Source organism: Eubalaena glacialis, chromosome 1 (assembly GCF_028564815.1).
Source record: "Eubalaena glacialis isolate mEubGla1 chromosome 1, mEubGla1.1.hap2.+ XY, whole genome shotgun sequence".
Classification (NCBI taxonomy): Eukaryota; Metazoa; Chordata; class Mammalia; order Artiodactyla; family Balaenidae; genus Eubalaena; species Eubalaena glacialis.
The window spans coordinates 237,867,978-237,895,518 of NC_083716.1; the positions used below are offsets into that span (position 1 = coordinate 237,867,978).

At 48.1% G+C, this 27,541-nt stretch overlaps 1 protein-coding gene across 4 annotated transcripts in view; it reads left to right on the forward strand.

Moving 5' to 3' along the window:
- UBE2F (ubiquitin conjugating enzyme E2 F (putative)) overlaps positions 1–27,389 on the forward strand; it is a 49,639-nt gene extending 22,250 nt beyond the window's left edge. For 2 of the 4 annotated variants that reach the window (XM_061188954.1, XM_061188958.1), the window contains exons 5-10: positions 10,027–10,094; positions 16,398–16,468; positions 20,181–20,238; positions 21,582–21,614; positions 23,859–23,921; positions 27,252–27,389. In XM_061188954.1, the coding sequence (XP_061044937.1) occupies positions 10,027–10,094; positions 16,398–16,468; positions 20,181–20,238; positions 21,582–21,614; positions 23,859–23,921; positions 27,252–27,302 (344 nt within the window). In that variant the 3' untranslated portion in view covers positions 27,303–27,389. Of the gene's footprint in view, positions 1–10,026; positions 10,095–10,890; positions 10,924–11,212; positions 11,252–11,587; positions 11,689–15,997; positions 16,296–16,397; positions 16,469–20,180; positions 20,239–21,581; positions 21,615–23,858; positions 23,922–27,251 lie in introns of those variants that run through there. The other 2 variants (XR_009700800.1, XR_009700799.1) reach the window with 2 other exon arrangements.
- Positions 27,390–27,541: the final 152 nt, after the last annotated feature.

Here is a 27,541-nt window from a genome sequence, read left to right on the forward strand (position 1 = left end):
AAAAAAATTTGTTAAGCAATGTTGATTGAGGTATAAGTTACATTATTTTAGTCAGCATAATGCTTTTGAGTTTCATCTATGTGGTATTTTGTATCTCTTTATTGATGGGCTGTATTCTATTGTATGGGTGTATTCCAGTTTATTTATAACAGGTTATTGATGAACCTTTTGTTATTTCCACTTTTGGGCCATTGTGAATAAAGCTGCTGTAAACCTTTGTGGGCAGGTCTTCGTTTGCCAATGTTTTTTATTTCTCCTGGCAGTGCAATTACTAGGTCATGTGATAAGAGTAAGTTTAACTGCATAAAACACTGCCATGCTGTTTTCCAAAATGAAAGTACTATTTTGCATTCCTGCTAGCAATGAATGAGAATTCCAGTTACCCTACATTCTTGCCAATAGCTAGTATTATCAGTCTTTTCAATTTTAGCCATTCTGTTAGGTATGTGTCTCATTGTGACTTTAATTTGCATTTCCCTAGTGACTAAAGATGTTGCGCATCATTTCCCAAGCTTGTTTACTCTCTGTATATCTCCTTTGTTCAAGTGTCTATTCAAATATTTTACCCATTTAAAAATTGTATTGCTTGTCTCATTATTGAGTTGTAAGTTTTATATACCTGGTATAAGTTCTTTATTAGATATGTGGGAGGTTGTTTTTTTGTAGTTTTGTTTTTTAATTTTATTTATTTTTGTCTGCGTTGGGTCTTTGTTGCTGCGCGCGGGTTTTCTCTAGTTGCGGTGAGCACAGGCTACTCTTCAGTGTGGTGCGCGGGCTTCTCACTGCGGTGGCTTCTCTTGTTGCGGAGCACGGGCTCTAGGCGTGCGGGCTTCAGTAGTTGTGGCGCACAGGCTCTAGGCGCGCGGGCTCAGTAGTTGTGGCACACGGGCTTAGTTGCTCCGTGGCATGTGGGATCTTCCCACACCAGGGATCGAACCTGTGTCCCCTGCTTTGGCAGGCGGATTCTTAACCACTGTGCCACCAGGGAAGTCCCTGTGGGAGGTTTTTTTAATGGTTAATAACATTCTTTTTATTATTGTTACATATATTAAAAATTCTGATCAGGGAATTCTATAGCTATGTTGTAAATCTTGTATATTTATGTGTATATTCACGTAAGTATGTTTTTAAATGTGTTGATTATTAGATTTGTCATGTTTTCTTAATTTTAACATTTAATTTATAAAAACTCCCTAACTGGGCTTCCCTGGTGGCGCAGTGGTTAAGAATCCGCCTGCCAATGCAGGGGACACGGGTTCGAGCCCTGGTCTGGGAAGATCCCACATGCCTCGGAGCAACTAAGCCCGTGCACCACAACTACTGAGCCTGCACTCTAGAGCCCGTGAGCCACAACTACTGAGCCCACATGCCACAACTACTGAAGCCCACGTGCCTAGAGCCCGTGCTCCGCAACAAGAGAAGCCACTGCAATGAGAAGCCCGCGCACCACACTGAAGAGTAGCCTGTGCTCACCGCAACTAGAGAAAACCCACGCGCAGCAACAAAGACCCAACGCAGACAAAAATAAAGAAATAAAGAAATTGATTAATTAAAAAAAAAAAAAAAAAAACAACTCCCTAACTGATGAGCATGATACTAAAAGTGCGCCTTACACTGAGTCATGAAATTTAAATTGTTTTATCTGTTATCCCCATTATGTTTGGTTCTTAGTTATTCTAAGCTTTGTTTCAGAGCTTTGGAGTTATAGAAGGAAAAATTTATTAGTGTGACATAAAGTAAGATTCCCAGTTTCTGAGCAAAGAAATATGGTTAGTAAGCCTGAAACACAGGTTTGGTTCCACACATGAACATTTTGGAACAACATTTAAATAATCATGGACATGTTAAAAGATATGGAAATGGGTTAGAGCACTGAAGCAGGCCTTTGGCTTGACCACCACCCGAGTCTCATAGTAGTTTGTGTGTAGTTTACTGTTAATATGTCACGGTTTCAGACACAGAACGTGTACTCTCATCCCTGGTTCTTTCTAGGTTGATTTTTAGCTTTATATGGATACCCATCATGAGGGACAGACTTTTTCCTGATGGAGTCTTTTCTTCCAAATAATCCTGGAAATGCAGGTGGCAATTCTTCTCCTTCCATATATAATAGATATGTGGTGATTGCTCTTGAGACAGTTATCTCCCTTCACATCAGCTAATTTTTGTTAGGGAAACATTCACTGCTCTTTTCCTTGCTGCTTGCAAGAACTGTGTTGATGCAATATGTCTCTGCTTACTGCTGAGTAGGTGACATGTTGTCCGATATATACTGTTCTTGCACTGATTTCTGCCCTCTGCCTCGCACGTAAAACTGAGGCAAATTCTCTCTTGGGATGCTCAGGTTTCTAGGAGTGGTTGTGAAATTAAATGTCTGACGTACTGTTTTAAAAGCCATTCATTACCATGGTTAAATATATATTCTGATGGTCACCAGTAAAAACGTGTATAATGTATATAAAATATTAAAAAATTACACGCTGTTTAAACGTTGAGCTTTTTGGCATTGTAAAAATTGCCAGCGCTCCTTCATTTCCCTGGACCACCTGATGGTGCCTTTTATGTAGCAGGCTTTACCTTTATCTTTTTTAAAAATCATGTTTAGTGAGGTATAATTTACAGACAGTAGAGTCACTGTTCTTAGGTGTACCGTTCTCTGCATTTTGACAGACACATACAGTTGTGTAAACACCAACACAGTCAAGATACACATGAAATGTTTCCATCAGCTCAAAAGTTGGGCCCCTTTGTAGTCAGTTTCCTCTCCCCACCCCCAGCCCCTGGCAATCATTGATCTGATTTCTGCCCTGTTGTTTTACCTTTTCCAGAATGTCATATAAATGGCCCCAACCAGTATGTAGCATTTTGTCCATGGCTTCTTTCACTGAGCACAGTGCGTTTGAGAGTCATCCATGTTGTTGCATGTGTTATTATTTCCACTGGCCATCAGTGACTTTGAAGGTGGAGGAAGGGGCTGTGAGCCAAGGAGTACAGGTGGCTGCTTAAAGCTGGAAAGTGAAGGAAATGGATTTTTTCTAGAGCCACCAGAAAGAAATGCAGCCCTGCCAACTCTTATGTTAGCCCAGTGAGATTCCTTTTGGACAAATGACCTACAAAAGATAGTAAGTTTTTATTGTTTAAGCTGCTATGTTTGTGGTAATTTATTACAGCAACCAATACAAAACTAATACAGTGCTTTTTGTGTCCTAAGAAATCTTTGTCTAAGAAATGCAAAGATTTCCTTTTTTTTTTTTTTTTAAGTAGTTTTATAGCTTTAGGTTTTAAAGTTAGGTCTGTGAGCCATTTTGAGTTAATTTTTGCATATGGTGCAAGATAAGGCTCTAGTTTCTTTCCCTCCCCTCCCCTCCTTACTCTTCCTGGAATGAATGGGGAAGTGTTCCCTTCTGTTTCCTGGAAGAGTTTTATGTAGAATTACTACTAATTCCTTATTAAATGGTAGAATTCGCCAGTAAAGCCACCTAGGTCTAGTATTTTGTTGTTTTGTTTTTGTGGTAAGAGTTTAAGTACTGTATGAATAAAATTTCTTAAATAGATATGGGTTACTTGGACTTCTTATTTTTGAGTGAGCTTTGGTGATTTGTATCTTTCAAAGAATTTGTTCATACCATCTACATTTTCAAATTTATTGGTATAAGGTTGCTCTTAATATCTTCTGACCCTTTTAAGTTCTGTAGAGTCTGTGTTGATATCCCCTTTTTAATTCCTGCCATTGAAAATTTCTGTTTTCTATATTCTGGATCAAGTTAGCTAGAGGTTGTCAATTTTATTGGTCTCTGCAAGGAACCAGTTTTTGGTTTCATTGATTTTCCTCTAATTTTTTTTTGTTTTCTGCTCATATTTGCTTGTTTTCAGTTTAATTTGCTCTTCTTTCTTTAGTTCTTAAGGTGGAAGCTTAGACTAATATTGCTATACTTCCATTTCCCCATCCAAACCTTTATCTTATAGTCTCATTTACTTTACATTTGTTATAACCCAGAATACATTGTTATTATTTTTGTTTTAGATAATTGTATTTTCTTCATATATTTATCAACATATTTAACCACTTAACAACCTTCATTCCTTTTTGTAGATCTGAGTTCCCATCTGTTATTTTTCTTCTGCCTGAAGAACATCCTTGGATTTTCTTTTTGTAGTGCAGATTTGCTGAATGATGAATTCTGCCAGCTTTGCTGAATATTGAATTCTTAAGTTGACAATTTCAGCATTTTAAGGATATCATTCTACTGCCTTCTGACTTTTTTTTTTCTTATAAGAAGTTAGTGGTGATTCTTTGTTTCATTTTATGTGATGTGCATTTTATTCTCTGGCTGTTTTTAATGTTCTCTCTTTGTCACAGTTTTTAGCAGTTTTATTATGATGTGCTTTGATGTGGTTTTCTTTCTGTTTATCTCACTTGGGGTTTATTGACCTTTTTGGATCTGTGAGTTACAGTTTTCATCAAACTTAGAAATAACTGACCAACATTTCTTTCAATATTTTATCTATAAACCCCTTTATGGGACTCCAGTAAGATATACGAATGTTAATATCTCTTACCTAGGGACTTCCCTGGTGGTCCAGTGGTAAAGAATCCGCCTTCCAGTGCAGGGAAGCAGGTTCGATCCCTGGTCAGGGAACTAAGATCCCACATGCTGCGGGGCAACTAAGCCCCCGTGCCACAACTACTGAGCTCAGGCACTTCAACTAGAGAGCCTGTGTGCCACAAACTACAGAGCCCACGCGCTCTGGAGCCCGTGTGTCGCAGCTGGAGAAGAGAAAACCGGCACGCCGCAACTAGAGAGAAGCCTGAGCGCCACAATGAAGAGCCCACGTGCAACTCACACCCGACACAGCCAAAAGAAATAAAAATAAAGATAATAAATAAATAAAATAAATATTTTTAAAGTGTGCATATCCCCAAGTAAAACTTTAAAAATGATATATCTCTTACCTATATATTCCCTGTACATACAAACTAGACCTCCATTGGGGTCACAAGGTTTTGTTCACTTTTCTCTCTGTGCCTCAGTGTGGATCGTTTCTATTTCTGCTGAGTTTTGTTTGTTTGTTTTGTTTTTGGCCACATTGCACGGCTTGTGGAATCTTAGTTCCCTGACCAGGGATTGAACCTGCGCCCTTGGCAGTGAGAGCTCCGAGTCCTAACCACGGGACGCCAGGGAAATCCCTGCAGCATTTGATTGACTCTGAGGCTCATCCAGTGAAGTGTTCGTTTCAGATATTATGTTTTTTAGCTCTTGATATTCTGTTTACTACATCTAAAAAGCCTTCTCCATTTCTTTCCTCATGTTCGTGGTTTCCTCTGAATCTCAGCACCCCTCTCTCACAGCTGACTCGGTGTCTGTCTGCAGCTCCGCCCGGCCTGGCTCCTCCTCTGCTCCCAGCGGCCTTCCTCTCTACGCTCCGCTCGCCCCCCGCCCCCCCGCCGCTCTGTCTCCTTTCCCCTGCCCCGCTCTCCCCCGGCCCCTGTGACACCGCCTGATGTGAAGCGGCCCGCCAGCTGTGGAGCAGCTGGTACTCAGTCCGCCTGCCTCAGTGGCTCCTTCACAGCAGCAGCAGTGTGGCGGCGTGGGCGCGTGAGCAGGGCCCGGCGACCGCACGTGGTCCGCACGTGGTCCGCGCTCCACGTGTCAGCGTGCTTGTGGCTGTGCTGCTGCTGGTGCTTGTTTCCAGGTCTTCTCTGACGCCCGCCCCACGGGCTCCCTGACCAGCTCAGCCGCCAGCGGCTCTCCCTCTTAAGTGAGCCCACTGCGCGGGTGCTCAGGGTCACTCAGCTTGGCGCCGTGGTTTTGTTTTGCTGTATTTTCACCTGAGTGTGGGCGAACCAGGCCTGTGAGCCGAAGCCCACCCCGGGCCAGTTGTTGTGCAGCCCTCGAGCTGAGAATGGTTTCTACATTCTTAAAGGGCTATTTAAAAAAATCAAAAATAAAACAAAATAAGACAAAACAGTACGTGACAGAGACCTGTAGCCCAAAGCCCTAAGTATGTAGCGCCTGGCCCTTTTCAGAGAGAGTTTGCCGATCCCTGATCTACAAGGTTATCTTGGCGGGGATTGTGTTTTTCCTGCCCTTAAGTTTAAAATTTGCATAGAGTGTAATTTCCAGTGTGCTGTAAATATTGACATTTAAAGGGGAAAGTATTATTTTACTCTTTAAAATGTTTCCAGTAGAATCTAAATACCATGGCTACACCCACCATCATGCATTAAAAAACTACATATATATATGAACAAGCTCCACTTTAATGGTTGGAAAACGTTCGTTGCTGCTTTTTCTCCTTGCACTCATATATTTTTATTCCACTTGTCTCATAGAATTTTATCCTAATATAAACATTCCTCTGCCTATAAGAATTTTTTCACCCTGTCATACTGTTGTGTAACTATATATTTATATTTAATTATTTAAGAAATTCTTGTCACTGTGAGACTCCTGGGTGTTGAGCATTTTCTTTGAACGATTGTGACAGTTGTTGTTTGTACCGGCTCCTGGCTCCTGGTTTTCTTCTGTTGCTGCCACTGCCCCTCCTGCCCCATCTCCTGACCCAAGTCGGGGATGCCTCAAGGCCTTGCACTGTCCTTGGACCTCCATAGTCAGGTCCTTGGGGACCTCGCCAGCTCATGAAATCTGGATGCTCCTGTACACAGCTCCCAAACCTCTCATGCAGCCCTGACCTCTCCCCTACACTCCAGAAAGGTCTATCCAGAAAGATCTGTCGGCTGCCGATCAGTGCCTCCACTTGGTTGTTGACATGAAATCTCAAATTAATCTCAAATCCGACATTGGACTTGGCGCACCTGTGCCCTCTGCAGTCTTTTTATCTTCGAGGTGACGACTCTGCCCTTCTCCACTGCAGGGTCCAACAGCGCAGCGCTTCGGCTCCTTTCTTCCCCACCCCAGCCCTAATCTGCCAGCAGATCCTGGTGTTGCGACCATCACAGCATCTCTACCCCAGCTGCTCCTGCCCTGCTCCTAACCAGCCTAATGTTTCTGTGGTCCTGCCCGCCTCTGCTCAGGCCCCTCTGGTGGCTCCCTGCCTTGCTGAATAAAAGCCAGCGCACTTACAGTGGCCTGCGAGACCAGGCCTGCTACCTCTGCAGCCGCAGCGTCCCCTTCCCTTGCCTCACCTTCTGGCCTCTGCATGTTCCCTGAATGCATCAGGCCCTCTCACGGGTCTCTCACCACGCTTCCATACCTGGAGTATTCTTCTCCCAGATACCCTCCGTTTTCAAGCCTTCACTCTCAAACCTCCCTATTTAAAATTGCAGCTCCTCCCACCTCCTAGCCCCTCAGCTCTTTTTCACTTTCTGTTATATTATTAACTTACTTACTTTGTTTCTTCCCACTAGAATGTAAGCTTCATGAGGGCAGGAAGGTCTCTTGCTGGTGGTGCCCAGAACAGTGCCTGACACATAGTGGCATTCATCAAATGTTTGTTGGATTAATAATGATGGTTACTAAACAAAATAGCATTTCATCGGAAATGTATCTGAGAATGAGTGGCTACTCTTAGCATTTTTCTCTGATTTAGTTGATGTGCTTGTGAACGATGTTACTTAATGCCAGAAAGAAGGGGTCAATATAAGTTTTATTCCTTCCTTTTGTCTTTGTAGGTGTAGACACTGAGAACTGCTTGTTCATATAAATAAGTAGGCAGGCACGGAAGGTGTTTGTTGTCACTACGTCATTGTGTCCCTGGACTTCAAAGTTAGGGGCCAAAAATCATACAAGGTATTTTACTGTGGTCTTTCAGCTGGTTACTAGATTAGGTTCCTTCTTCTATTTTGTTGAAAGCAAAGAGTTGGGAACCACCTGGTTGGAAATGGCTTTACAAACCCAGTCATTAGAATCCCTTTGTGTTGCATTTTCCGAGGTATGCACCAAAACCACTTTCCTAAGACCTGCCAACCGACCGCTAATCATACCCGTCATTCTTCACTTGACAGCCTCTCATGTTACCTGAAATATTCAGAAAGCATTGAGAAAATTGTGATATTAATTTCATCATACCCCTACCAATATAATATTAAAAAACTTAGGCTTTACAAAAACTCGTGGCTGCAGACTTAGCTCTTTCAGTGTATCAGAAATTTCTGCCATGTGCATCAATAGGCAGGACCAGTTCTAACTGCCAAGACTCCCTCTTTGGCGAAGCCTCTAAATTAAGATGTGTCTCCAACAGCTACCTTACTTCCGAGTTTAACCCCTAGTGGAGAGGTGAGGTGTGGGGCTGGCACCACGCGGGGGAAGGCACGGGCCTCTTGCTTCTTGGCACCGTCTTTGCTTGCTTCTCACGGGGGTGAGGCATTCTTTTCCAGTAGTCCCGTGATTGACGTTACTAAATGACATCTAATCATCCCTGCCATCAGGCTCCACAGTGTGTCTTATTTCAAGACATTCCAACTTGAACTGGGACATCTTATCTTTAATGCCATGCTTTGCCCTTTACAGAAATGGGTGTAAGATAGGGAAAGGCACAACCCTGCAATAGTGCCTCTATTCAAGGAGCCTTACTGTGACCAGTGCGTCACACCTTGGTGCAGTGCATCATAGGAAGAGGCTAGATGAGCAGTAGGCCTTCTTTTACAAGTGGGAGAAAGACAGTGAAAGGAGAGCTGGGAAGGGACAGCTGGCATGACTCCTTGACCTCACAGGTACTGTTGGGCAGATTCATTTCACGATAGGGCACTCATGGACACTGGCCATCTAGAAGTGGATTCTCTCAAAGCTGTCAGTGCCCACGTACCCCGTGGACAGTGTGTCCTCCCCACAGTACCCCTACCCTGGCTGAAAGACACTGGCGTATGGTTCCTGGCAGGAAGGAGGGAGTAGGCTCCAGGGCACAGAGGGCTCCCTGTGTAACACAGCGAGATAAGGCGAGTTCTAACTGCGGGACAGACATAAATGTTGACACAATCTCAACGCCCTTAAAGAAGAAAAATGGTTTTTTAGTGGTGGCCGGTTTGAGACCAACAACTTCCTATTAAATGTTCGTTTTATATAAAGAGCTGAGGGAAGTGATAAAATGTAATATTGCTGATTTGTTCACGGTGATAATATCTTAGAGGAAGTTGAACATTCGTTTTAAAGATGGTGGTAATTTTATCAAATTGTGACGTTCAGAGTAATTTAACTCCTGTGGGGGGCATTCGTGCTGGAGCGCCCTCTGTTGGCAGCCACACCAGCAGCGCTTGCAACTCAGCCGAGCCCACCGCCGGCCCCAGGAGAGGCGGAGAGGTGGGCGGCGCAGCGAGGGAGTTGGGACTGAGCTGTGGGGTCTGCAGACCTGGGGGGGGGGGGGGGCACGGCGGTGCCGCTCTGACCCTGGACATTCTTCTGCATACCCTCCAGCCCCTTTCCAGAGGGCCTGCTCTGTTCTGAAGGCTGTACCAAGCGCTCGGCCAGCCAGCCCACGACTGCTGACCGGGCACAGTCGCTGAGACAGTCATTCTGTCTGTCTGGCTCACTGCTGTGTCCCCGGCCAGGGTCTGGAGCAGGGCCTGGCAGAGGGTCCATGCTCAGTCAGTGTTTACCGAGTGACTGGAAGCCACGTGCCAGGCACCGGGAAAAAAGCAGTCAACACAAGCCTGCCTCCCCCGTGGAACTGACTTCTCGTGGGGAGACCAGCGGCAAACAGGTGACCAAGCGCTGAAGCAAGGTGGTTACCTGTCATGAGCTGTGCTTGAGGGGAGGCACTGGGTGCTGCGGGCCGGGCTCAGGGGCTGAGCGGAGGGAGGGGGCCGTCTCCCAGGGGAGGCCTCCCCTTTCCCGAGGGCGCGCGGCCAGTGAGGAGGAGAGCGCTGCGGGCGCCAGTCAGTGTGGGCTGACTTGTGACCGTCAGGCCAGGGGCGAGGCTAGTGAAGTGACAAAGGAGCCCTGCAGTCCTCTTTTTCAACTCTTAATTCTCTGTATTTGCCATATGCTAACATAGTATTTGCCTTTTGTTTCCTTTTTTTTTTTTTTTAATTTAAAGGATTTTTTTGTTTTGTTTTGTGTTTTTTGATAGATGAGGGTTACTACCAGGGTGGAAAATTTCAGTTTGAAACTGAAGTTCCTGATGCGTACAACATGGTGGTGAGTAGCCCGCGCTTGAGCCGTTGTTCCCCCTTCGCGTGGCGGGTGGCCGTCACAGGGCCCGGCAGTCCCCCCGCGTTGTGTCCGAGTGCAGCCCACCCGGTCCTGGGACTGAGCACGAAATGGCTGATATTTGTGTGGTTAATGCCCCTCATCAGCAGTATTGAGAGTTTTAGTGGAGAGGTTCCTTTTCTCAACAAGTGTTTGCGAGTACCGTGTGCCAGTGTGTGCTGGGGTGCAGCTCTGCCGAGGCTGGAATTACCGCCCCGAGGCTGGCACCTCTACAGGGGGCGGCTTGGGCATTTCATGCAAATCTTGTTAGATTCTGGTGCCGGAGAAAAGAGCATTTTATTTAAAACTGTAGTTTTGTTTATGGTATAACACCAGAATTCCAGAAGTGTATAAAATGTGCGTTTTAGAACTTTGGAAAAGAATAATGACCTGTAGTTTCAAACTATGAAGTGATTTACACCCCTAGCTACATGTTGATCCCTCCAGGACCCTCCCAGTAATAACCGTGCCAAGTGCTGTCACATCTGTCTTTGCTTTTAAGGAACGTGCTAACCCATTAGGAAGGTGAGAGAAAGTGTAGAAAGTTATCATAAAATGATAAAAGTGGTAAGTAGCAGACAGTGATATTGGTTAATAATAGGAAAATGCTTTAGAGGAATTCAGAGAAGGAAGAGAGAGGGTCACTTTTGGAAAGTGGTCGAGGCCAGTTAAGCTTCTGAGGAGAGCTAGAATTGGAGTCGTCCTGCCTAGGGTGGCTCATGCACAACTGGGGCGGGTGTTCTAGGTGACGAGGACATCTCTGCAGCTGTGTCAGCGGGTATGGAAATAAGAACTGGCAACCTGTGTACAGGTCAAGTTGACCAGGTCTGAAGAATCAGGGTCGGGGAATAATGGAGAGGTGAGAAAACTCAGATTTGGGGGTTTTGGAGCGTTTCCACTGTGGCTGTGAGAAATCGTTGAAGGTTCGGAACAGCACCGCACCCCCCTGAGTCGGGCGCTGGAGTGGACGTGGTACGCGGGCCCTCTCCATCCCTGAGCTGCTGAGCTTCGCACGTGGCCAGCTCTGCCGATGTTATGTACATCTTTTCCCCCCTGATGTTCCGCAGCCTTCTCTGGCCTGTCGACTAGGAAAGAAAAACCTGATGGTAAAGTTCAGTCTCCTGTTAACCTGAGGCTTTGGGAATCGGGCACAGCGTGGGTCCTGCTGCTTTCCCTGCAGTAACTGCTCCCTCCTTTCTGACAGTGGGAATCACCCGCTCCCCGCGACCTCGCCCCACCTCCACCGCCCAGGCCTAGTTCAGTGGCTGTAACACTTGTTTGTTTAAAGCCAAACTTTTGTCTATGGAAATTGATCTTTACTGGGCTACTGTATTAAAAGTTCTTTCGGAAACGTAATTTATGAGGATGGAAGAGTTAGCAATCCAAGAAAAACAAAAAATAAATTTAATTTTTAAGTGAAGACAGGCAAATATGCATTTCAGGTCTTTGTCAATCCAGCCAGCCAGCCACCCGCTGAGACTCCCCCTGTTTCCCTGATCACCAGCAGGGGAACCTGGCCTGACAGGGCACTCCACTCCCTCAGGTGAGAGCAATTTGAGAACTTGGTTTAAGTGCACATGTTAAGAATTCGGGGCTGTTCTGATGGTTTCTGGAAACAACCCGACATGCGGTACTTAAAACTCTAGACTCTCTAACCTTCTGGACATATGCCGTATCTGTGGATTACTCATCTAAAGAACGTTAAAATTAAAGGGCGGTGAGTTTGTGACAGTTTTCAAAAAAGCAGTGAGTTTGGTTGGGGCGGGGGGAGGATGGCTCACGGAGGAGTTTAGCGTAAGTTGATGAACTTTCCAAACAAGCCTCGAGGAAGCTGAGAACCGTAGTTCGGGTGCATCGGCATCATTTAGTGGCAGAGTGTCTTTTTCCCAGTGTGAGGAGAAAGCAAAACCGAAACGTCAAGGAAGGAACAGAGTTTTGTTGAGGGCTTCTGTGTGTCAGGCGCTTCCACTCAGTTTTACCTTACGTCACTCTCCAGTAGTTCTCTCGGTGACATTAATGTTCGTATCTTTACCCATCAGGAAGTTAGGGCTCAGAAAGGTAAAGTTAAGAACTTGTTGGCTTTGCCGGTCTAGGTGGCTCAACTGCCAAAGCTGATTCTCGTCCAGAGCTGCCCGGCTTCCTAATGTGTGCCCTTCCCACCGCACCTGGTGGCCACTTTGTAGTGAGAAAATGTTTGTCATGCTGCCCCGTTTAAGAAGCAGAGAAGTAGGAGATGAAATAAACAGAGGATAGAAAGCCACTGGGCCTCAAAGACACTTTTCCTGTATTAATTGGTGGCGTATAAAGACCTTACATTTTTATGTTTTAGTTTCTGTCTCCTTTGGAAAATTTCTAAATGATGGGCTAAGTCCTGTTTCATCAGGAAGGCGACCCATGTTCTCCAGCCAGGAAGCACTGAGAGGCCAGGCCCTCGGGGCTGTATCCAGACGCCACCCTGCTGCCGTGAGGGCCTCTCTGCCTCTCATCCAGGCAGAGGTGGCGCAGCTGCCTTACCAGCAGGCCAGCGAGGGTCACAAGCTCACGCAGGGCGCACAGGCCAGCCCTGCCCCCAGGGAGCGTGAGGTGAAGTGCGTCACTGATACAGAGGCAGTTGTGTTCACCTTTTCTGTGGTTAAGCTTTATCTGTAGAATTCTCCTTAGCGTCTTTCTTCACTGGACCATCTGCTCCCTGGAGGAGGAGTCTGGGGGTGTCTTAATCTCACTGTATTTCCAGTGCTTGGCATGCTCTCTGCCCCCCAACAAGTTGATGGTGTTGCAAATTAAACCAGCATATGAAAATACATAGGTTACAGGCAAATGGGGTAGAGATTATGAGAGCAGACTTTAAGGAATTCATGTTTCATTTGGATGAGGAGATACAGCCAGTTTTTAGCAAGTCAGCCTGAAAGGACTTTCTGGAGCTTTCTCAGAATTCATTTGCTCTGATGCCATAATTTACATGATTTCTGTACTTCAGAAGGAATTTTTTAACCCCTAACACTTATAGTTCCTATAATTAAGGTCAGTTATTAAGATTGTGAATGAAAACCTTTAAAGCAGTAAAGTAGATCATTATTTTAGAATAAACTTTTTTAGAAAAGAAAGAATGCACCTATTTGGTATCCCCCTCACCCCTCACACCCCTCTGCCCCAGCAGCTAAAAGGCAGGTATTTCCTCTGGATCTTTGTCCTTTTTTCCCTGAACTTTATCTCACAGTCTCCAGCTGCCTCGTAATCTCTCTCAGTCCTAGAAATAGGCTGCAATGATTGACTGACGTTTAATGAGCTCCTAAAATGCGCTGGGCTCTGTGTCAGACACTGTAGGCTGGAGATGAGAGTCGAGCGGCCTTTGAAGAAGCTCAGTCTCTGGACACAGACACAGAAACAGTGACGAACCAAGGTGATGGGGATGCCCAGAGGAGGAGGAGGCCTGAGTGCAGATGGCAGCTTGGCTGTGATGTGACACAGTCCCAGGCCTCACGATGCTCCCATGGCATTTTGCTGTGAGTGGTCAGAGGAAACCGTGTGCTGAAGCAGGAGAAAGGAATGCGGCTTTCCTCTCCCCCTGGAAGTGAGGTTATGTGATGCAACCAAATCGAGTAATGTGACTGTGACCAGCCCTGAAAGGGGTCAGGAAGGGCTGCCCTGCCACGTTTCCAGAAGGAGGAGAACCGGAGGTACCACAAGTAACACTTGAATACCCAGTCACCCCTCTTCTTTTTATGTAATTTATTATACTCTGTGGAAAATTGAGAAAATACCACTATGCAAAAATAGAATATTAATCACCTGTTATCGCTCCATCCAGAGATGATCACCGTTAACTTTCTGATGTGTGTTATGCACGATATATAATCATACATACGAGTGGGATCACGGTACACATAGCTTGGTAACTTGGGGTTTTTTTAACATTATAGTATAGGACAATATGTCATCATATCGTGAGAACATATGTTCTCATGTCAATTAATATATAATTACATCATCATTAGTAAGAACACTTAATTGTATGATGTATCATGGTTTTAAACCAATCCTTTATAGTTGATCACTGGCTGACCAATATTTTGATTATATGAACCAGACTTTATGTAAGGGGCAAAATAGTAAATATTTTAGGCCTTGTGGACCATATATGGTCTCTGTCATATATTCTTTTTTTAAAACAACCTTTTAAAACTGTAAAGGCCATGCTTAGATCATAGACCACGTGAAAACATGCCTGGCCTTATTTGGTCCATGGGCTGTAGTTTACTGACCCCTGGAATAAGCAGTGCTGTGATACATGTGCTAGACAACAGCTTGTGCATGCCTGCCGCTGTCTTTGGATAAATTCTTAGAAGTGGAATTACAGGTACTGAGTAACTGATGCTAATTTTAAGGCTTTTTATCAGTACTATCCAGTTACCCTCCAGAGAGTTTTTCCAGTTGACATCCCCACCATCAGTGTTTGAAAATTCCCTTTTTCCTAAACCCTTACCAACATGGGATATTTTCATTATTTTTTTTCTTTTTGCTATTTTGGGAGGAAATAAATGGTATCTAAATGTCATTTGAATTTTCATTTCTTAAATAAGTAGGATGCTAAATTTTTTTCCTACTTATTAGCTCTTTATGTCTTTTATGAGCTGTTATTATGTGCTTAGCCCTTTTTTTCTGTTGAGGTTTTTTTTTTTTATTATAAGAGTTCTTATATAGAAATTACATGAAACTTTTTTCTTAGTTTACTTAGCTGTGCTGTAAACATTTTCCTGTTTTTCATTTTTTTTGTTGTTCTATAAAAGTTTGTGTTTTTTTTGTTTCACCACTGTAGTCAAATCTGCTTTTCCTTCTTGAATTTCTCATGCTGTGAAATGCTTACAACAGGCCTTCAGACCCCGAGATAGCCCATCCATGGTTTCTTCTAGTACTCTCAGAGCTCCGTGTCATTTGTGAGCATCTAGCTGTACTTTCCGAATGGTTCGCCAGTTGTCCACTGAAGAATCCCTGTTTCCCCATTGATTTGCACTGCAGTCTTTGTCATATAGTAAACCCTTAGCTGTGTGATGGGATGGCTAGTCATGCCACCACTGAGGTAGGAGGTGGAGCTGGTATTTCTTGGTCTTGCTTTGGGCGTGGTAAGGGTCTACAAGAATGGTTCAGTTTGGAAAGTGTGTGTCAGAATCCAGGACCACAGTTCCGGTGCAGAGGTTTGCTCTCTTTGTGGGGGACCGCTGTTACGAGGGCCATTGGCCAGGGAGGCGGCTGCACCAACATCTAACTGTGGACGGTGTGAAGGGACAAGGAAGAGAGGGGCAAGTGCAGTCAGACCCTTGGAGCTGCAGTGGACACTGGGCGGGGCGACTGTGTGTCGGGGCCTCGGAGGAGGGAGGGGGTGAGCCTTCAGTCCCTTCAGGTACTGAGTCGGTGATGCGGTCTACCCGGTAGGTTACCTGTGTTCAGTGTGTTCATTAGAGAGATTTACCAATATATACAGCACCAGTGACGCTGACCTTCCCTCTTCAGCCTGAAGGCCTTGCTGAAAGTGCAGGCTGTGCTAGCCTTCCTTCCGTCGAATGCACTCCTGTTTACTTGCAGAAAAGCAAATTAGCATATTCAGTTGATTTCAACTCACTCTGAACCTAAATTCTGTAATCCTCAGACACCAGCATCTGCATGGTTGGATTAGTCATTTTGGGGAGTCTAGGTGACATGACATTTGACATTCTGATGTCATGGTGTTTTGAACTCAGGAAGAAAACTTATGAGGGTACTGAAAAATATGTTTGTTTTATACAAATAAGAAGCTGAAACTATTAGAGTACTAGAAATAGTACAGGAAAAGATCTGGATGGTGAAATATTTTCTAGATTGGTATCAAAGATAAAAATTTGATGACGAAGATTTCGTATCTGTGAGATGACCTGTCTGGTGAGATTCTGTGGGAAGACTGTCAAGCTCCTCAAAGCAAGGCCACCTCGCAGTGGAACTGGGCCTGGGGAAGAGGCCCACCCACTGCAGGTGGGGTGGGCTCGCGGCCTTTCTGGAGGCAAGGGCACTTGGCGCTGAATCCGCAGCCTGCTCTCTGGCCAGCCCCTCCCCTTCCTGGCCTTCATCCTGGGGAAATATTTCATATGGATGCGAATGAAGACAACGTTGATTTAGCAGGTTTGTAGTGACTGATGAGCCAAGTGAGCGGTGAGACAAGGCACTAGGTGGGGTACATGGAAGGCTCTGGAGAGCCTGTGATCTCTTCCTTCTGTGTTGCAGCCTCCTAAAGTGAAGTGCTTGACCAGGATCTGGCACCCCAATATCACAGAGACAGGCGAGATATGTCTCAGGTGAGTTTCTCTCCGTTCCCGTCTTCTGTGTTGTGAGCACCGTGCGTGAGTGATGGGCTTTCTACATGGTATCTCCCCCGAGAGGAGATTCTGAGGCTGGGCCAAGGTTAGGGAGGCTTCTGGCTGCACTCAAGTAACTGGAGTGGCCTCCCAGCTCCCCCATCCCAGCCCCGCCTCTGCAGTCCACCCAGGTGCCCCCCTCTGAGGGCCCTTACCCTTTTCCCTCCATGTGGCTGATTTTAGCTAAGAGGGGAAAATATGAGTAATGGAATCCAGGGTGGGGGAAATGTGGATGGGCGGCTTCAGAAGACCCAAGCACTTGTATTTAAATGTCTTCTCTTTCCCAAAATAGTCTTGATGCGCATAGGAGCACTTTCGGAGCAGGATAAGCTTTCCCAGTTGTGCCTGGGTCCCCGCCCTTCCAATGGCAGATGGTCAGGGGTCAGTGACTTCCTGCCTCTTAAGCTTGCTGGTCACTAACGTAGAGAACTGGTGGAGTTGTGGAGGGTGTTGGTGGTTGTCGTTTTTAGGTAAATTTAGCTTGTGGGCTTTATTTTTCTGCGTCTTGCGCTTTCTCTGGTAGGGCAGTGAGGTTAACTTGCAGGGGCTCTGGTGCTGGACCCCCGGGCCAAGCCCCAGCCCCACCGCTGCCAGCTTCGGGACTGCAGGAACCTGGAGAGCAGGCAGACAGGGTTTCTCCGGCGCGTCCTTTGCTTTCTTGGTGTGATCTAGTCCCTCCTCAGGCCCTGCCTCTGTATCCTGTCCTTTTACCCTCTTCTCCCCGCACGTGCACTGTGACCGCTCCTCCCTGCGAGGACGACGATTAGGACTCATTTCCCCATTTTGTTTTGTATGTGGAGCCCCCTTTTCTTTCATATCAGCTTCATTTTTTATTAAATAGTTGACGGGAATTCCCTGGTTGTCCAGTGGTTAGGTCTCCATGCTCTCACTGCCAAGGACCCAGGTTCAGTCCCTGGTTGGGGAACCACGATCCCACCAAAAAAAAAAAGATAGTTAAAAATACACTTTATAAGTCAGTCATCTTCCCTTTTAAGTATCTGTCCTTTAAGTATTGAAACTTTAAAAATCTATGAGCTTCAGGTCCAGATTGTAAGTGGTTTCTGGTCCGGCCTTGTCTCCCCAGGCTTTCCACCTGCGCCCACTCTCCTGGGGGCTCCCCACACTCCACTTCCTGTCACGTCCCCTTCTCCGGTCAGAATTAGGTCCAGAGAGGGCATTTCTCTACTCACTTCTGCAGTCTTCTGAGAAATCAGATTATTAGCAAAGTATAATAGGAATTTAACAGATGGTAGCCTGCTACAAAAGCCAGAAACTTTAAAGGAAAATCATTGATAGGTTTAGCCACATTAAAATAAAAATACAAAAACACAAAATTGAAAGAGAAAAGATCAGCAGGATTACATCCTTTGTATGTAAACAGTCCTTTCAGTCAATATGAAAAAGGTGGGACATATCCACTGGGAAAATGAGCACTGCCTACGAGTAGGTGATTCATAGAAGGAGAAATGCAGTGGGTGGTGAGCATCTGCTTGATGCTCCGTCTCCTTGGTGATCAGAGGACACATGGAAGCGAGGGGACGCCGCTCACCACTTCTCAGACTGGCAGGTACGAGAGCAAAGTGTGTGTGAGAACAGGCTCCCTCGTTCCACTGGAGGGTGCGTGTATCTGTACACCTTTCATTGGTCCTTCAGCCACAAGGCCTACATTTAACTTGTATGTACCCTCGGACCTGTCAGCTGCACCTCTGGGAATTTAACTGAGGGAAGTAATGTGCCAGGTTTATGTACAAAGACTACCTCTTTGTGAAAAACTAGACAGTGTCCAGCGATGGTTTTGGGCACAGCCGACTCATGGCATCTCCTGAATAAAGGAAATGACGTGCCTGGCGCTCCATGGGGCCTGGTCTAGTCACAGGGGTGCTTGCTTCTCTTAGTGAGACTTGCCCTGCTCCCACCAAGGGCCCACACCCTGCTCTTGGCTCAGGACCAGCAGTGCTATATCTGTGGGATTGGAGGGACCAGGGCCATGAACCCAGCGGTTGCACTTCAGATTTTTTTTCTCCTAGAACCTGAGTTTCCAGTGTAGTCTCTGGGGCATCCTCTGTCCCCTTGCCTGTACCCTCTCTGATGGCCACGTGGCTGTCACCTGAGCTCCCTCGGGACTGCCATCTGCTCAGGCTGGGCCCGAACCTCCATGGTGTCACCCTGCCCAGATCTGCAGCCCCCAGACATGGGCACACCTGGCCTCCAGGGGCAGAGGCCTCCTGCTCTGTCTGTGCTTGTTGACAGGGAAGCTCAGAGGGCGCTGACTGGTCGGCCAGTCTGCCCGCCTGCCTTCCATCGGCTAATGTTGGCTGAGCCCAGACACAGTGGGGAGCAGTTTGCATTCTCTGCTTTATGGGGTTTGCCAGCTGGTGGGGAGACAGGCATTAAACAAGTAGACAAGCAAGGGTATAGCTAAAATTGCAATAAGGTCTATAAATGAAAAGGATAAGCTAGATCAGAAATAATTATTTCCCCTGTCTTAGTAAAGAAGTCTCTCGTTGGATCATATAAACCACCAGGATTGGGCAGTTGGTTCCCAAAAAGTTATTCAAAAGTTGTAGAGATTTTATCTCAACAACTCACTGATACCTCTGCAGGGTGGAAAGACGTCCCCCGGGCAGATGGGAGTAGGGTACATGATGTGAGTTTTCTTTTTAGTGCTCGAAGTAAGCTGTAGGTTAGTTTTATTTATTCTAACTGATCTTCATGGGCAATTAAGATTATGGCATTGATTCAAATTCTGCATATTTGTATTTTCTCCTGATCGTCATTGATTTTTGTGAATTTGAACGTGTTCTGATTCAAAAATTTTCTTAACAGTAACAAGTATGACCTGGAAAACCTCATGTTGACGTGTTAGCTTAGGAGCTGTTAGGTTCAGGTGAAAGCAACAGTGTGATATAATTCAACAATGCCAAGCTCCTTTTTTCACCAGAAGGAGACTAGGCAGTAAGTGGTAATTTTTCAGAGTATGGAATGGTTATTTATATGAGAGTATATGCTGTGCATTTGCAGTTGATAGAACAGTCATGAAAATGACTCTTAGGGCAGCTCACGTCACATACCCCTGGAGCCCACGTGGCCTTCCCTGAGCATGGTCCTCCCACCCACGGGTAAGCACCTTCCAGAATTTTGTGTTAATCTGCTTTTATTTTTTAAACAGCTGTTAAAGTCCTGTGCTGGGTGCTCACGTGGGTGTGAGTCCACAGCTCCATTTGGGGGCGCGTGCCGCCCTGTGCCTTGGTTTCTCCACTGTAGCATGGGACCCCTCCCTCTCTGGTCTCGGGGCCCTGGGGGAGTGTTGGGTCCTGCTGATACACAGACAGGAAGCTCTGCTGTCATTGTTGTCACCGTCCTTTTCCGAATGTTAAATTGACAGATGCGCTCTGTATGTTCTGATTTAAGCATGCTTTCCCCCTGCTGAGTGTACAATACATAAAAATAACACTCGCGATTAGACTGGAGGATCCGTACAGGCGTGAGGCAGGGAAGGCCTTCTGTAGCGACACAGGAAACTGCGGAGCCACAGAGGAGAGACGGGCAGCATGAGACGTGCACCTCCGTTCCGACAGAAATCACGCCGAGCAGCTCGCGGGACTGGAGCCTGCTCCTTGCTGACCGCTGTGCCTTTCTGTGTCTGTTTCAGTTTACTGAGAGAACATTCGATTGACGGCACCGGCTGGGCCCCCACGAGGACACTGAAGGTAGAGTGTCCTTTGCCCACAGCCTCCCCGGAGGCCCCTCCGTCGGCAACCAGCCTCCTGTAAGGACAGCGATGTCCACGCTGTCCCATCCGCATCGGTGGACGGGCCCACGCTGCTCACCCGCCACCGCCCGCCTGGGGCTGCTGGCCAAGCGCTGGCCCTGCTCAGCTCCTCTGTCCCCACTTCTCTTCGGTTGGGGGCGGGGATTAGGGTGTCAGGTCATCTCCTCTCCCCGCTGCCCTTTACCATCTGTGCTTCGGTGGTTTACTGTTTCTACGCTTGTCTTGCTATTCGCCCCAGTCTTTGATAGTTGTCTCCCCCTTTAAGCAGTGGAGACTCGCCAGGCATGGGTAGAGACGGAGGAAGGAAAGTCTGGCTGTGCTATGTCTGCTCTGAGTTACACTGGACAGAGGAGGGGTGGCAGGGTGCAGCCAGGGGTGCTGCACGGGGGCCCCTCTCCCGGGGCAGGGGATGGAAAGGGGAGCCACAGGGACTAAATAAGTGGCCCCAGTTGCTTCTCCAACATGGCTTGAGTGGGTTTCAGGGGTGCGTGTCGTGGGTACCCACGTGAGGCCGCCGGCTGTGCTTCGCCTCAGGGCTTTTCCATGGTGCTGTCCATAGGCACCTGCAGTTTCTTCCCATGCCTGACCTTTTATCAGAAGGAGCCAGGACTTTTGGCCAGTGTTCATCTAGTAGTAAGCAGCTACCTGCCTTTTGCCATCTTCTTTGACTGAGTAGTGAAATGGTTCCACACGGTCGCAGCCTCTGCCTGTCTGCTGTGGGATCGATCCTGCCCAGAAGAGCGATCGCCTGGGACTGGGTTTGGGGGCAGCCGTGTTCCCAGGCTGCACTTCAGCACAAAGGCATGGTCTTCTGAGCCAGGCCCGTCTTCCCTGGTGACCGTCCTGCTGCTCTGACACTGACAGTCCCACCTTTCAACTTGAAAGGGCCGTGGGCGTCCAGTCAGCCTGTTTGTGAAGCTCTGAGAGCTGCGTGGCGTATCACACGTGCCGTCTCCCTGCCTCTCTCTCTCGTAACGTTTTTCCACACATGTCCACTTTGGCTCAGTCAGGCATGGATTATAAACGCTGTCCCAACTAAAACCACTCGTAGGTCTAAGTCTGTGCCAAGTGCACAAAAGGCGAGCAATGGCTGGTAACGGAGCTGCTGCGCTGGATGCTGTCCCCAGGTTGCAAGGGGGAGCCTGAGATTGACTTTCTAGGCCCTACCTTTTAACATAACTCCTGCAGAAAACTAACCTCCTCCACTATATGCTGACTTAACTGGTTCATCTCTTAGAGACCATCCCCACCTGAAACTTGTTTTTGTCTTTCTCATTTCAGGATGTTGTTTGGGGATTAAACTCTTTGTTTACTGTAAGTATGTTGACCAGAATCCCAAGTTTTTCTTGATTCCTCTGTCTCCTGGTTTTAAAGATCACGTTAAGGATACCACGAAGGAATCCAAAACAGCAGTGTGGGCTTACTGAACCCGTCTTTTCTTTGGCACTTTGGTGAATCAGAAGAACAGTGAGACAAGACCGGAGGGGGCTTTGGAGCGACACTCTGGGAGGTGCTGGGGCCGGGAGGGGCGGGAGCAAGCGTCCCCACTTCCCCCTGCTGTCGTGGCTGCCTCGCTCCCGCGGCCGGCGTGGGCCGGTTCCGCTCGCGGTGGTCTCCTCCACGCAGGCCCCTCTGGGAGCGCCTGGCCCACCCCAGACCGTCCGCTCTCAGCGGCAGCCAGTCCGCAGCTTCCTTCGCTCCCAGGGGCCCGGTTTGGGAGAAGGAGTGTGTAGTCACCAACCTTTAGGCTTTTCACAGACCCAGAGCCTTAGAATTATTCTCTTAATCAGTGAAGTCTGCTGTCCTCAGAGAACAGCACCTCGCAGGCAGGGCGGAGGGCGGGAAGAGGCATAGGAGAAGGGGGAAGGGGGAAAGCTGGTATTTGGATTTTTATGTAGTAGTATTTGTTCCTTTGAGTTTTGGCTTTTTGATCGTAAAGAAGCTTTGAAAGAAATAAGTTTCAGGGATCTGTCTCTGGGCAAAAAAAAAAAAAAAAAAAAAAAAATCTCTGCTACTTTTGGTAAAACCTAAGTCCCCCCATGAAAACGAGCCCATCCTGGACGGCCCACAGGACGGCGGGACTGCTCCCTCACCTGTCGTCCTCAGCCAGTAAAAACCAGCAGAGCAGAGCCTCAGAGGAGACCCTTAAGTGCCTGCCCCCCCCTGCCTTCTTGGCTGATATCGCCAGGTGGTCCGGTAACACCTCCTGATTTCAGGACCTGCTGTGATCTCCAGGAGAAGGCAATACCCAAGGGGTACCGGGCCATCTGGACCGTTTTCTGCTGGTCTCAGCTGTTTTGTTGTGATTGTTTTTGGCTTTTCCATTGAAGTGAATGAAGTTTTACTTCTGGAGATGCAGAGGCTGGAGCGTGATTTAAAACCTGCCTGGCAGTTGTGCTGCTTTTCTTTTGAAGGGCATCTGGTGGGTCCCCATCTCTCCAAGCACTCCAAACCTGCCAAATTCTAAAGAGCCCATCAAACTTGCTAATGAAGTCTATAATGGTTATTCCAACTCACATATTCATTTTAGGTAAAATAAATGGTAAAGAAGATGAAGAATTCTGTATGTCTGGTGTAGTCTTTATATGCACCGGGATTCTCATATAATATGTGCTTTATATTTTTGCCTATTTCTGGGACTTGGAATTAATTTCCCAGCTGTTAATGATCATAGAGATTTATAATTTTTCCTGGCTGTATTTTTGACATATTGGTCACACCCATATTTATTTCCAAATCAGGAATACAATCCCCAGATTAAACATTTCTCCTGAGGAGAAATACAGTTGTCTTTACAATGATCCATCAATGGCTTTGGAAAGCAGTGACTCATCATAACAAATGTTTCTACCCTGATCTTTAAGAAGAGGAATAGGTAGTATAAAGAAAAGACATGGTCTCCGATCTAAAATCCGTCGTTATTCTTGGGGTGGGGTTGGGGGGGAGTAGCATTCCAGGGCTCTTCTAAGGTGGAAAGGGTCTGGTGCTGGTTCCCTGGGGCCAGGGAGCACTGGCCCCAATGGCACCATCCTACGTTGTTAGGTCGGGTTGCAGACGTCCCTCCTACTGGATTGTGAGTGCCATGCTTGTGGAGGTGAGTTAAAGGTGAAGGGAGAGTCTAGGCAAAGTCAGAATAGAAACACAGAAGGCAGAGTTGTTAATCACAAAATAAAGGAGAAAATGAATTTTTAAGGAAAAATTAATAGGATTTTTTTTTAGAAATGCTCATAATAAGAGTGGTTTGTCATTCCCCAAGTATCAAAACTAGCATTAGAAATTAGTGTGACCGCTCTTTCCTCACCAAACGTTGGATAATCGCGAGTAAACACATCCCTGCCTTCTTTCAGTGGACCGTTAATCACGATTCTGAAAAAAGCATCTCACGTTCAGTGCTCCTACATCAAAAGGAACTTTAGTTCTCAGGAGTTTTTTCAACTCTCTAGGTCGTTCTGTCATTTGCTGATTAGATTTCTGTTGCCTGCTTCATAAAATGAAGACTTGCAACAGCAGAAAAACAGATTCTTTCCGTTGTTTACTTTGAGTTTCTCTCTTTTTAAGGATCTTTTGAATTTTGATGACCCACTGAATATTGAAGCTGCAGAACATCATTTGCGGGACAAGGTAAGCTAGTAACAGGAATATTCTAGGTTGATGTATTTGGTGAAAAGATAATTACTGCTCCTTGATTAAATAAGTATGAAATTGAGAATGGTGACTAGAATTTGACTAGAATTAAATCCCATTGAATTAAATGGGACTAGAATTTAAAGCAATTTATGAATGATGTATTATAATAAATGTGAGTGGTCTCAGAAAAGTGTTTGACCCAAGGTCAGACAAAAGGTCAAACAGAAGTGTTTTTAGGTGTGGTTTCCTGGTAGAGTTCAGTATGAGTGATCTACAGCAGGCGGCTGTCGCTTTACCGCATGACGGTGTAGGAACACAGAAGGGAGAACGAAGGGTGTTACCGCCCCCCAAACCGCCCCCCCACCTCCGCCGCCACCCAGCGGGCTGACCGCCCTCCACACCTTCCTGGAGCGCAGGCGCACGCGAGCCCACAGCGATGGGGTCGTGTTTATTTTGTCGTTGTTCGTGTATTTTCGCTTTTTCCCTCCAAGTCAATGCATAAACTATCACTCGTTCATTTTAGGAGCTGTTGAATAATATCCTGTGGTGTGGCTCTACCATACTTTTCTCAACCATTCTCTTATGGCTGGGCACTCAGGTTTTTCCACGGGATTATTTTCCAGCTACAGACAGCACTGCAGTAAATGTCCTTCGTACACACATCCTTACAGCGTGCGGGCACAAGGCACAGGGTCTGGGGCAGGAGCCCGGGAGGCGGCCGAGCGTGGCTGAGGCGAGGCTGCTGGAGGTTGTTGGGAGCTGGTCGGGCCTAAGCAGACAGCACTGCGGCGCTGACTCCGTTTAGTCACAGGACCTCACGTTTCGTTTTCTGAGCCACATTCCCTGCGAATCCTTGCCCCGCCCAGGAGTCAGCCACCTGACGCTGTTGGTTCGGCTGACATGGCTCTGAACGCAGGACGTTCTAAAGGCCATCAAGTTGGTTCTAAATACCGTGCTTAATGTTGAGGGCAGCTGCTTCTGTTCATGTAAGACCTACTGTGTGCCAGAGCGCGCGGGCCTTTCAAATGTGCCACGTGTGGTGTTCACCACAGCCTGCCTTAGCAGGGCCCTGAGGGCAGGCAGGAGGGCCCCCCAGCACGTGTCCCGGCACGCGGGGAGCAGAGAGCCAGGCGGTGGCCCCGGAGGGTCAGCGGGCGGGCAGAGGAGGCCACGTCCTGCTGAGCAGGCCGGGAGGCGGCCGAGGTCGCCGGCCTTCCGGCAGTCAGCCATCTGCACCCTCGGGGCGGCCCTGGCGGGGCTGTGTCACTGGAGGAGCCTTTGTTTGTCCGCTTCGCTGACAAGCCTTGCAGGCGGGCCCCCAGGAGGCTCTGTTCACGTTCTGACTCCACCTGTCATTGTCACCGTCCCCGACAAGGATGTCCCCACTCAGCACTAACGGACTGTTGTAGCCCCTGTGGACTAAACCTTGTCGGGGAGGGAACACCCTTATAGAGCCAGGAGGAGAAGCATGTTACGATTGTTTACTTTTTATTGTTCTCGGAAGGGTGTTTCCTGCTTTTTGTATGAAATAGGAAGAGACTTGCAGCTTACAGGCAGACTTCATTTTATTGTGCTTCGCAGATATGGGTGTTGCTGCTTTATGTAGGGTTCTCAGGGAAAGCCTTTCTGGTAAGATGTGGGTAGAGGCCGGTTGTGAACCAGGTGGACCTCAGGGAGGAGTGTTCCAGAGGCCTCAGCAGCAGCGCAAAGGCCCTGAGGCAGGACTGCGCTCCTGGTCCTCAGGGATGCTACAGCGGCCCCGTGTGACTGGGGCAGGGCAGCAGGAGGCAGTGGTGACATGGTAGTAGCAGCAGCCCTGCGTGGCCCTCCAGGTGCCAGGCAGTGTCCTACCTGCTCCCAGACACATTTGTTTTCCCGACAACCCACGAGGGAGGGACTCTTGCCCCTGATTTGCTGCTGAGGGAGCAGGGCCACCAAGAAGTGAAAGACTTGCCGGGAAGGGGCGGAGCCCAAGATTTGAACCCGGGCGGTTTGGCCCCCGAGTTCGTGGTCTTCTCACTGACGAGAGCAAAGGGGATTAAGGCTGAGCTGAGGCACCTGTGGTCCTGGGTCAGACGTTGAGGGGTTGGGGGTGTCTGTGGGATCGTCACTCCACATCCCGGGAGCTTTGGCCGCGGCTCCGGTGTGTCGGCTGCTGGGTACTTTGGAGGCGACCTTGTGAGAGTTTTGCTAAAGGCAGCCAGGGCTTCTGTGCAGCCTGTGTTGGCTGCGGGCAGGCGGCTGTGAGGGAGCCTCTGAGCACAGTCCTGGGCCACCTGGTGGCGACCACAGGTGTCCCCTTCTCCCCTTTCCTTGAACCCGCCCCACCCTGAAAGAGTGACTTCAGCGTGGCCGAGGAGAGCAGGCCCGTTCTGCCCGCGCCTCCCAGGGTGGCCCCTGCAGCAGGCAGGGCTCGGGGCAGCCACCAGAGGGTGCGCGTCAGGCCCGGGGCTGTGCCTCTTGCTGGATGGGACTGAAGCCTGGGACCCTGTGTGCAGCTGTGGGTGGCAGTGAGAGGGTTGAGAGCCCGCCTTCAGGTCACAGGCTGTCCCGCCACCAAATGCAGGCGGGTGTTCTGAGGTGGACAAGCTCCAAGTCACTCGTGGCTCAGACAGTCCCAGGGGCCCTTCCCAGTCCTGCAAGGCCAGGGAATTTTGCTCCTGACCTTAGAGAGAAGAGACCTGGGGACACACTTGGGGTGTTGGCTCGGATCTGAGGTGGCTTTCCCGCCCACGCTGGCCTGGGAGATACCTGCATCCATACAGCGTTTTTACACCTGAGGGATCAGCCCAGGCCCCCAGGTGGCCTCTGCTTGATGCCCAAGGAGGGCCCTCTGTAGCAACCCCACCTCTCCTCTCGGGCAGGGTGGTCACCCTGATGGCGGGCTGCACTTGGACCATAGGTAGCAGGGTCCTGGGGAGACAGATTAGGACACAAGGGTCTTCCTGAGAGCAGCAGCCAAGGCTCATGCCCATTTGTGGTCCAGAGTCCCGGCGTGACCCACATTGTGACCTTGACCACACTGGTGAATCTCACTCTCCCCGTCCGCACAACAAAGGGTCTTTGGTTCCCTTCCGCCCAGAGCTTGTTTGTGTCCCCTCCCGGCACCCAGAGTGGCAGGGAGATGGCACTCAGCCCCGTGGGTCTCTGAGTCTCCTGCCACCTTGGCGACTGGAGGATTGGAGGCCGGACCCTGCACACCCCCCCCGAGAGCTGGCAGGGGTCCTTGGCTCGGGGGAATGCCACTTGTTCCTGAAGTGTCGCTCCCTGCACTGACTCACTCCCCCTCTTCCTCCTCTCTGCCTGGTCCCTGTTGCCCCACAGGAGGACTTCCGGAATAAAGTTGAAGACTACATTAAGCGTTACGCCAGATGACAGGAGGAGAGGGCTGCGGGGCCGTGGACTGTGCGCTACCAGTTTGTCTCCAGCTGAAACGAGAAGGGAGGCTCCTCCCCGTCCTCGGCTCCGCTCAGTCCCGCTGGGCCGTCCCAGTCCTGCGACCATGCTGTCCTGAGGAAGAACCTCTTCACGACCGCCCGTTGTAGACAGAGAGTTCCACATAAATACAGCCAGAAAATGTGCTTGGGGTTCTAAAGAGTTGTCTGCTTACCTTA